At 32.6% G+C, this 11,147-nt stretch overlaps 2 protein-coding genes across 2 annotated transcripts; one reads left to right on the top strand and one right to left on the bottom strand.

Moving 5' to 3' along the window:
- Window positions 1-1,887: 1,887 nt before the first annotated feature.
- Window positions 1,888-4,217, bottom strand: LOC116339550 (caspase-8). The gene is made up of 8 exons (XM_031765495.1): window positions 3,975-4,217; window positions 3,426-3,892; window positions 2,842-3,329; window positions 2,669-2,772; window positions 2,555-2,590; window positions 2,396-2,484; window positions 2,251-2,325; window positions 1,888-2,178 (listed from the first exon to the last, which is right to left on the bottom strand). The coding sequence occupies exons 1-8, from the start codon at window positions 4,098-4,100 to the stop codon at window positions 2,046-2,048; spliced, it is 1,518 nt and encodes a 505-aa protein (XP_031621355.1). The 5' UTR covers window positions 4,101-4,217; the 3' UTR covers window positions 1,888-2,045.
- A 229-nt stretch (window positions 4,218-4,446) lies between these two features.
- Window positions 4,447-11,007, top strand: LOC116339387 (putative uncharacterized protein DDB_G0286901). The gene is made up of 3 exons (XM_031765232.1): window positions 4,447-5,508; window positions 5,690-6,159; window positions 6,660-11,007. Exons 1-3 carry the CDS (start codon window positions 4,674-4,676, stop codon window positions 6,795-6,797), a joined length of 1,443 nt encoding a protein of 480 aa, XP_031621092.1. The 5' UTR covers window positions 4,447-4,673; the 3' UTR covers window positions 6,798-11,007.
- The last annotated feature ends 140 nt before the right edge of the window (window positions 11,008-11,147 follow it).

The raw sequence follows: 11,147 nt of genomic DNA on the forward strand, positions 1-11,147 counted from the left end.
ACGTGTTGCAGCCGCAGCCGGCAAAATTGTCGTGCTCTCTTATGGTCATGTTCTCTAGCTAGCGTGCTTAAATTAGCATATTTTGCTGGTCAAAAAAAAATCTGCTTCAAAGAACGAGGTGTTTTTATTATCTACCTTGAAGTGTTATGATCGATTCAACAAAATACATAAACGAAACACGCGTAATTAAGCAATTAACAAAAACAAACACCTCAGCGAATTATGTGTGCGGTATATTGTTCAAACTTAAATTATTGTTGATGTTTTTTTATTTAATTTCTTTGTGAAGCAAAGACCGACGTCGTCATTGTTGCGGTGATTGGCTTCTTGTATGCACTTTGTTGCTGCTAATGTGCACAAATTATCCAGTACTTAACATCGTTACTATTTGCATATATTGAATAATATATTTTATATAGAATGGCATATCATTGGAGCGTGTAAAATAGAGACAGCTTTCGATTGAATGCAAATTGTCTCAAACGCAGACGGTCCTTGATCATCATCATCATCATCAGCAATAGCATCCAATGAATATCATAACGTCGTCGACAACCTTATATGATTTCAGTTCGTGACTTTGCGTCTAAATGTTTTTCTCTCTTGCGTCGCATGATTTATGTATATGTGTATAGCTGACTCTCTAAACCGCATCGAGGAGAAATTTTAAAGTTTTAAAGTGGCTGATGAAATATCATCGTTTTGTTTCGATAGACGTAAAAATGAAACAAAAATCGAACAAACACAATCTCACCGTAAATCGAATCAGGATAATTATACGTGTACATGTGCATGAAATATTTACACCGCGGTCGATAGAGTTTATAAATGTACATGAACATGCTAACGGGCGCCACGAACAATTGTTTTTTTTTATTCGTCAATATTTTGATGTATTCATGCACGTGCTATATCGATTTGTGTTGAAATTTCTACATCCGTGTCGCCATAAGCACATTCTTCAAAGCTGCACATATATTTGTAGAAAGAAACATTTTTCTTTTGGTTCTTTTCATGTAAGAAGTTGGTCGTTTGCTGTGTTCGTTGTTGTAAACCTATTGACTAACGACATATCAAAGTACGTTCAATATATAGATCGTAAACATTTGTGACTTTTACTTAAGTCCATCTGGACTCATTTAAATATTGCAAAAACATTTTATTACGAATAATATCAATTGATTAAAATGTTACGACCTTTTTTCAATAGAATTTCAATACTGATTTCATGTGAACCGTTGCTTTTGTGACAACAATGTTGATAGATTATACAAATGATGAACGATACGAATGTATCACCAAAGAACAATGAATCTTTATTGATAAAACGCAATTCGATTTGATTTGAAGCCTATTAAAACTGTCCCGAATTGAATTGTAGTCTCGTTTTTCTTAAAACCAATCATCCAACCGATTGAATTAGGCAAACGGAAAAAGAGGTCAGTGAAACTGATTAAAATGAATTTAGATCTATATGTCAGCTTATAGTTGAAAATGTGCACGTCATACACATGTTTATAATTATGGTGTCGACCTTTCTCATAAATGCACATTCTGATAGTGTCATTGTAAAAGAAAAAAAAACAACAATCAAGGTTCATTGGTTCGATACCTTCTGCAAATAGTGTAGAATTACACCCTAAAATATTAGCTTTCAATTTGTTCATCTAATTCGACGACATTCTAAATAAAGTTGTTAATTTTCTGAAGACTTATCATCATAATTGCCGTGAACAAACAATATCGACGCAATTACATCGTTACTATTTCAACGCATTGCTCGAGCAATTAACGTGTAAATTCTTTGTTGTTTTTTTTTGTTTTAATATCGTAAAATAAGAATAATTAGAGCAATTATTTATTAATTCAACCCAATCATTATGCAAATTTATCTTTCAATCATGTCATTTGCCAACGCAAATTGGAAGATTTATTGCGAAAAAAAATCCATTGAATTTTTCTTAAGCCATGTAATAAATGTTCACAATTGATTTGGTGGCATTTTTTTAAATGCCAACAATGATGAATATGAACGTGTTTTTCCGTCAAGTAGTGCAGGGAAAATAAAGACCCAAACGCAATGTCGAATGGAAAATTGGTACCATACATTCATTATCTCGGCCACGCTTATTCAATACTTCATAGGTGACCGCCGTTAAAATGTCAAGAAAATGTTTTCTGCAGAAAAAATTAATTATTTTCAATTAAAAAAAGTTCAGGATGTTTTTGATGAATGTTCGAATAACTTACTGATGAGCAAATTGCTTAATTTTATCGCACAGCGTTTGTATAAACCAAGATCCATGTTCAGTGTGACGAATCGATCTACATTAAAAGTAAGCATTTAAGGTTAGTGAATTGGAAGAGAATTTTAAAAAAATGAAATTATTCGCACGTGAAACCCGGGACAGTTGAAATACACGTTAAGAAATCACTGAACACCGGCAGCGTATTTGATGGGCCGTCATGAGCAAGATAACCAATCTAGATGAAAAAACATCAAATCAAAGACTGTTATTGTATAGAAATCGTAACACTCCGAATGCAAAATTACATCTCTAGCTCTTTGTGTCTCTTCTCCTTGGCACGCCTAACATCAAAGTTATTAGCAAAAAAAAAAAAAAAATAATCAATCCTCACACTCGTTCACATTATATGTTCAATATACCTGTATAATGAGAATTTTCGGTTTACCAATTAATTTATCTGAAATGATTAACTTTTCAATGCTTTCTATTTTAACTGCTACACTGTTTGCTCCGTAAACGACACCTGTTATGTTTGAATCAATACGAAACAATCATTTAAATGAAACTGAAACAAATAAAGTTATATACACACCCTTGTGGCCGTGCGATAGAATGCAAACAATGACCGAATCGTATTTTATACTTTCATCGATTACAGTTTGTACATCGTCCAAAATTTGCGTGTGTAATCGATCACATTTGATGCGTACGTTATAGCCAAAGCATTTGAAAGATTGTTCAATGGCTTCGGCGTCCCGATCAGTACCATTGCGTGTGTCTAATCGACGTCGGGGTAAGAAATCTTTGAACTCGGGCCTCGCATCAAAATGGAAATTCTTCTGATTAATAATCAACACAATTCCGGCCGAGTCTTTGCGAATTTTATAGGCCGATTTCGATCCATCAACCGGCAATTTCAAACTTGCAAAGGTTTCTTCAACAGTTGTTGCTTGTTTGTCATCCGTTTGGACTCTACCATTGAATTCTTTTGTGACATTCTTCACAATTTCATTCAACGAATCAAATTCATTCTCTTTTAACCATAGAATAATCGGTTCCAAATTACAACATTCTGGAACACTAGAAAATGAAAAAAAAAAAAATTCAAAATAGACGCTTATAATAATTGAAAAATGAAAGAAAGTTATGAAAAACATTTAACAAAAACAATCGTACTTCGACCTTTGGTTCGTTTGACCAACATCAATAACATTCTTTTCCAAAATCCAATGCATAAAATAAAGTTCTATATAATCTCCATTGTCCGAATAGTTGACGTTTCGAACGCTTGGATATTTTTTTTGCATATAGTCGATGAGTTTTCTACTTTCTCTAATGGTCAATTGTTCGCATACATAATAAAGAAGCTTAACGATTAGGTGAACATGTGTGGTGGTGTAGTAGTTCAATGGTAGAAATCGTTCACACAATTCGACATAGTCCAACCCTAGTTTATGTATAACATATTTAGCTTGAATCAAACAAAGCGCTTCAAGTATATGAATCTTCCAATCAATTTTATCCTTGGCCCATGTTCTCAATAAATCCGTCGGTTTTTCCTTATCAATCGACAATAACTGTTGCAAAAAATATCTATACTCATTCCTATCAGCGGCATTTAGTAATAGAAATATCAATGACACCTGTTGATATATAAATAACATCAAAGTCATTAGAAAAAATAAAATCAAGTCAACTCTTCCTCAATTTATATGCTCGATATACCTTTTCGTAAGAATCCAAATCTTGTTCCAAATAAAAAAAATCGTCTAAATCAATATTATTAATTGCGATAATATTTTTAATAATTTTATTTGTGTATTTTTCTTCTTTTGCGTCGATTTTATTCATTTTTGACAGTTTTCCAGCAGTTTGCAAGTCAATCAATGATTTGATAATGATGTTTTTTTCTATTTCGCGATATGATTCATTCTATTTTCAATTTGTAATTGTTTTCATTTATTTTGTATTGCTACGCACACAAAACAATTTATATATACAAATTATAAATTTGATAACAAAATTATAGCACACATTCATATGTATCATTTGCGGGCATTGAACGCATCCATTTCAAGTTCTGACGTTTCATTAAACGTGTTCAGTTTGTGTTAATGACTCGGTGTGTCGCTGCCAACCGTAAAACGCAAAACCAAGCCATTAGTTGAGTCAGCCATTTTCAAGTTTTTTCTCATCACTTCTAAAAAGTTCTTTTGTGTGTTCGTGTGTATAGTTGTTTTGCTCTCGAGATTACAAAACTAAATTATTGAAATAATTTTCAACAATTCATAAAGTCAATTGAATTATTTTCAACGCAACGTTTTTGCTAAATAGTAAAGCAACAGTTTTTTTTTTTAAATAAAATAATCAGTGGTACATTTACTTTTGAGAAATAAAAATACTGAAAAAAGAAAATCTGTAAAAATGGTGGCTCGTCAAGGAAATAATCAAATGCGTCGCAGAAATAATGGCATGAATGGCAACCAAAATGGAAATCGGCAAGGTAATTTGCGACAAAATTTTAAGAATCAAAACCAAAACCAAGGCCAAAATCGTCAATTCGGCAACAACGGTGGTTTTAAGCAACAAGGACAAAATCAACGAAACAACAACCAAAACCGTAACAATAATGGTGGCGGTGGTGGCTTGGGCAATGGCGGTGGAAACTTGGGAAACTTTAATTTAGCTGCCGCCATGTTGTTGCAGCAACAAAATCAATTGTTGCAAAATGCATCGCAAATGATGGACAATCCAGGCTATTTGGATTTCAATGAACCACGCCAAAACTTTTCACCCCAAAAGAATAATAACAAAAGTTTACAAAATGGCAATAACCAAAATGGTAACAATCGCAATATGAAAAATAATAATAACAACAACAACAACCGCAACAGCAATGGAAATGGAAACAATAACCAAGGGGGACGCCGTGGTAATTTTAACAACAACAGGCAGAACAACAACAACCAAGGTGGAAATCAAGGCAATTTTAACAATAATAATCAAAGAAATAACAATCAACGCAACAACAACAATCAGTTGAATGGTAATAACCAGGGCGGCAATAATCAACGATTCCCACGTAATAACAACAACCACAACAACAATGGCAACAACCAAGGCGGCTCCAGCATCGCTAATTTCGGTGGCTTGGGTAACAATGCCGGTCCATACCGCAACCAACAACAAAATCAACGTTCACCATTCCCAAATCAACCATTTGATAACAATTTTGCCGCCAGCTTGTTCAGCAACCAAGGTAAGCATAGATTTTAAGACAGTTTTTTTCGTATTTATAGCTTTTTTCCTTAGAATTTCTTAGTTTTTTTTTATTGAAAATGAAATGTTTGTTTTATAAACAAATTCATCGAAAATGTTTGTAAAAATGAAGCGCAAATTAGTCGATTTAGCTCAGGAATAATAAAATTGAATTTGGTTAGGTTTCAACCGTGCTGCTGCAGCTGCAATTTTGGCACCACAATTGCCATTATTGAATCGTCAAGCTGGACGTCAGTTGCGTCGTTTGCAAGGTGGAAATCAATTGGCCAATGGCAATGGTAATGGACCATTCAGAGGTAACGGACCACGTGGCTTGGGATTGCGCCGTAAATTGGCCAACAGTAAGGTGGCCAATGGTAATGCTAAAGGTGGACGCAATTTAAAAAACCAAAAGGGTTCAAAAAACTTAAAAGGCCGTAAGCTCAAAGGTGGGCGTCGAAATCAAGATCGCTATCAATTGAACAAGCCATGGGTTACGGATGAAATAAAAGCTGCCCACGAAAAGAAGGTTGAATTGGCCAATCAATTGAAAGGCAATAAAAATGATGAATTATTCGCCGAATTCAAAACCAAACGCGATGAATTTGTTAAAATGTATGATGCTGCCCGTACCGAATACAACAAGAACAAGGTAACTGATATTCGTTGAACTAATCATATTTTCTTTCTTTTTTTAAACTTTTGTTTTGGAAAAATCTAACTTTTAATTTTGCTCATCATACCAAGTCACATTTGACTGGTACTGATTATGTTGAAGACTCGTTCATTTGAAATTCGCCTCAAATAAAAACAACAACAATCAAATGCGAATTGAGTGTTCGGTATTTTCATGAGTAATCTGTCATTCTGGTTCAATTCAATTTAATGTTTTCCAATTGAAAGAAAAAAAAATTAAATGCTGGTTCAGCACAATCGAAATTGAATACAATTTGTGTCTTGATCGTCAAAGACCTAAACCAAATTGTCGAAAAGTACAGATGAAATCAATGAAAACCCAAAAACAAAATGTCCCTTCAAAACAATCAATCTCTCTCTCTCATACATACACAGCAAAACACTGTGGCCATGATTAAATAGACAAATTTTATCTATAATTCTTTCTTTCGAAACTGTTGATTCTTCCCCTTACAGGCAAAAGATAAGAAAACCGAGTCGGAAAATGCAAATGAAACAAATGAAAATAATACAGAGAACAACGCCGCCGACGAATCCGCTGCCAATGAAAATGATAATGCGGCAAATGATACAAGCGTTGCAGCCACCTCATAAGTCCAATAAACAGTAAAATTGCATTACGATTTGTTTGTTCGTTATGCATACAGTTGTTTGGCCGATGGTGTGCGATTAGATGAATAGTCTCGTATCTCGCAAACAATTGACAGTTTGACAAATCACAAGCAACAAATATTAAAACCAACATACAAACCACAATTAAGAACATACACATTAATTGCAACAGCAAATTTATGAAAAACAAACAAACAAAATATTTGCTTCATTTCTTTTTTAAATGGTGAACATTTTATTCTTATTTTTTTTATTAACGTAACCAATTTACAGTTGAAGAGGGAAGAATTTTTATTAGTGAAAATATATATTTACTATATATATCTACATATAAATGCACACAAATACAAAATCATGATTGTATAAGACAAGCTAAAACACTCAAACAAAAATCCATACAAAATTATTTAAATAAAAAAAAAGAATTTCTTAGCATGATAGAGAGATATAAATAACTACAACAACAATAATTAAAGAAACGCAGAATAACATAGTCTTTTTTCGGAGAAATAATTTAATAGAGAATAAATGCAGCAGTTTGAAGTGCAAATTGAATCACATCTATCAAAATCGATAGTCGAAAATGTTTATTCGCTGCATCATTTTTTCATTATTATTCCAAAATGTAAATGTAGCCCAATATTTGGATTTGGTGTACTATAACATATAAGAATATGTATCTTTTCTAATTACGATCATCTTCTTCGACCTTCCTTCCATCCAGCCCAACAATTATTTTCTGGCATCAATCAATAATTACGCATGTGATCTGAGCGTTCTCGCGTGCATACATCGAATGAAGATTGTTGTGATGATTTAATTTTGTCCTCAGTACACATTGTATTGAAAGCGATTTTTTTAAATGAAAAAAAAAATCAGACAAAAAGAACTCGCATCCATACAATCACAAATTCATTTGAACAAATGCCAATTTGCACGATCATTTGTATTTCTCCAATTTTATGTGAGAAAAATGATGTAAGTCATGTTCATGCGCCAACAACACAGATCATAATGAAAATTGTATAAAAATTTTCCATGCAAATGATAAAAAAAGAACCATTATCACTATTATTGCTATTAGTACATATTTCCATTACTATTTGTCTAAATGTGATGGTGCCAAATGATTTTTGCGGGCAATTTAAGCATACAACAAACCAATTGTTTAATTTAAAATCACAAAATATAAAAAAAGCTATTTTTCATGATTAGTAGATAAAGATACATACTAAAAGAATTTAAAAAAAAATACTTAGAGAAAAATTGAAGAAGAAGAATTAAATTTCTCTTTGATGATGCGGTTTTGATTTTGAACTGTAGATTAATGCGGTTGTTAACATGGCCAATTGCAAAGTCTATTTCAGACTTTTAAAAATTGCACATAGCATTCATAGGCGGCCAGCCCGTGATGGTCCAACAAAATAAACAACGTAGCACAATCACAGGAAAAACTCTAGAAACCACTTAAATAAGTATGACATATATAAATGATAACGATTTAGTTTAAGTTCATTTTAAAATCACAAATCCATATAAATTGATTATTTAAAAACTCAATAATGAGCATGAGAGAACAAGAAATTGCAAGTAAAATGATGATAATTAGAGAAAAGTTGAGTATTTTTTTTATTTTTTGGTAAATGTTTCTTTTATTTTGTATTGAATGAGTGTGTCAACTCTTTTGTTTCGATTTCGATTGAGTGCGAAATTTTCTTTTCCTAAGATATTTAGCGGAGATACCAACCACATATGAGAAACAAAAAAATATAGATTTTATGCTAAATAAAAGTAAAAAAATGTACGTTTTAATCAAGAATTTTGTGTATAATTTGATTGGATTGAAAAAGAAAATTGAAGCCATTTTCGGCGGTCGTTTTGTGGCTCTTTGCTGACAATCCACGAGTGTCTACAGCATAAATGAAAATGATTGCTGCCAAAATAAAAATGTCTATTGCCACCCTCATTATTTCTTTCTTGTGTTAATTTTATGTAATGACTCGCCTCGTGAGTAAAACAAAGTGGCAATATACTTGAAACAGAACAAATTTACTATTTTCATTTTCGTACAAAATCATCTGTATCGTTATCTCTTATCTATTTATAATTATAAATAATTATTGTGTAATTGATAAAAAAAACACAATTATATCCATATATAGAGAATTTTAAACGATACACACACACACACATACACATACAGTGAGACACAAGCAAGCAATTCGATCACATTCAATTTAGTTTTTAGGACGAGATCTATTGTAACAACATATTTTATTGTTTCCAAAATAAAAAAAAACGTTCATTAAAAAGCAACTGTACAAAAAGAGTTCAAATAGATAAAAAAAACGAAATCTGCAAAAAATCGTTTCCTTTTCTACAAGCAAATAGAAAAAAATTCGAAACATCCAACAAAAACTGGAGAATGCACTCGATTGCTAGCACAAGAATGATTGTAATATACGTTAATTTTGATATGCACGAACCGAACCAAGTCAAAGAAAAAATTGAGAAAAAACAATGCAAAAATAAAATAGAGCATGGAAAATCACTCCAAGTTCCAAAGTTAACTAGAACTGGATATGATGAAATGGGCGCATACGTGTCTTTATGACTTTTGTGGTGCCGCTTTTTTCTACCTCAATTCGGCTTACGTATTTGCAAATGAAATTCTTGTGGCAATATCATCATTCTCCATTCACCCATGTGCATCATATGTTTTTTTTTATCAACAAACATAATCCATTGCAAACAATGCATGGAACGGTATATATGTGTTTGGAACAAGAAAAAATGTCATGCAATCATAGTAGCGCATCAGCAAATTCATTTTGAAATAAAGCGATATGCTCAGGTTTGTAATGGAAAAGATATCTTATTTCCTTGATTTTATTTGCAGTTTGTGTCATGATTGAAGATTGCCTCGAATGTCAACGCTTGGCTTTTGAGTTACGGAAGCAAAAGACGAAAAAAATATTGTATCGAGTTTTCTTTCCTTTTCTTTTTGATATAGCTAAATGAAGAGGGATTTAATTATAAAAGTGTGTTGGTGGGTACCGTTCAGATTTAAGACGCCAAAAAAATCAGATTGGCGTGCTCAACAGCTAAGAAAATTTGCCACTTGTGTATGAAAATTGGAAAATTGCTCATTTCATTCAATGGTGTTGCAAACATAATGCTAAAGAGTGAACTTTTGACTCCCTCACAAAATCTCGAAGATAATTGTGGTTTAAGAGATTCACAACAAATTCACGGATTAAATCAAGTGCAACCATTGATGGTTTCAATGGAAAATCATATTGCACGATTACGGAAAATGCAATGGAAATAAAGGTAAAAAAACACAGAAAGGAATTTGAGAAGTTAAAACAAAACTTGACGAATCTTGAAGTACTTCAATTTAAACGTTCCTATGGTAATTAGAAACAATGATGGAGTGGAAAAAATATCGATTTTGAGTGACATTTTTCCAATGTGTGCAATGTGCATATTACCACTCACGCATTATCCAATTTATACATCTGAACACACAGACAGACCATCGTTTCGAATAAGCACTAGAATGCCAACACCATTGCCACCATTGCCACCATCACCACCACACATAGATAGTTGAATTATACGAGCAGGCTTCGGTGCCAGTTCGCTATAATTAATTCAATTTAATTTTATATTTCGAGAATGTGATAACTTTGAAGTAGGTATTCGGAGTTTTATGCCAAATTGGATTGATTCTCATTGTGTGCGAGAGTTCGGTGTGAATTTATCAACCGAAAATCTGTTAATCACGAGCATTTTGTTCGTATCTTTCTGTTCGTTTCTCTTTCGTTTTCTCTTTTGTTTTCTTTTTGTTTGAGTTTCTTTCGCAGGCAAATTAACACCGAGTGATTGGCTGATTGGATTTCGTTTACCTGTGATGACGTTAGTTTAAATGACTCGGTGCAACTACGAAAATTCTATCAATTGACAGTAAGGTGGTAAATGTTGTGATGGCTTGGATAAAAAAAATTTAGGAAAATAAAAAACAAACATTGCAGAAGTGATTTTTCATTCGAATTTTCTTTATGGTAAAATTCATGAAAAAGCACAGATTGTACATTTATATATACTTTATTCAGTAAATTGTGTGCACCACCTCGAATGAAATATTGAATAAAATATCCTGCCAAACTCAATTTGAGCGAATAGTGAATTTCTGTGTTTGCATTTTTGTTTAAAAAGTTTTGCAGCCCACGGCACGATGGGTGACAAGGAAGGATTAGAGGTAGGGTACAATGTTTTCAACGTTCTATTACTTTTATGAATTGTCAACATTCAAATTCTTTAATCTGA

This window comes from Contarinia nasturtii, unplaced genomic scaffold, assembly GCF_009176525.2.
Source record: "Contarinia nasturtii isolate CC-2019 unplaced genomic scaffold, AAFC_CNas_1.1 Cnas_scaffold_533, whole genome shotgun sequence".
Lineage (NCBI taxonomy): Eukaryota > Metazoa > Arthropoda > Insecta > Diptera > Cecidomyiidae > Contarinia > Contarinia nasturtii.

Bases quoted from the DNA above. Each gene is read 5' to 3' on its own strand.
- LOC116339550 (XM_031765495.1), bottom strand. From the start codon at position 4,100: ATGAATAAAATCGACGCAAAAGAAGAAAAATACACAAATAAAATTATT. The intron at 3,330-3,425 runs GTACGATTGTTT...TTCATTTTCTAG, and splicing joins CAAACGAACCAAAGGTCGAA to TGTTCCAGAATGTTGTAATT. The intron at 2,485-2,554 runs GTAATTTTGCAT...TTTTTCATCTAG, and splicing joins AGACACAAAGAGCTAGAGAT to ATTGGTTATCTTGCTCATGA.
- LOC116339387 (XM_031765232.1), top strand. From the start codon at position 4,674: ATGGTGGCTCGTCAAGGAAATAATCAAATGCGTCGCAGAAATAATGGC. The intron at 5,509-5,689 runs GTAAGCATAGAT...GAATTTGGTTAG, and splicing joins CAGCTTGTTCAGCAACCAAG to GTTTCAACCGTGCTGCTGCA. The intron at 6,160-6,659 runs GTAACTGATATT...TTCCCCTTACAG, and splicing joins CCGAATACAACAAGAACAAG to GCAAAAGATAAGAAAACCGA.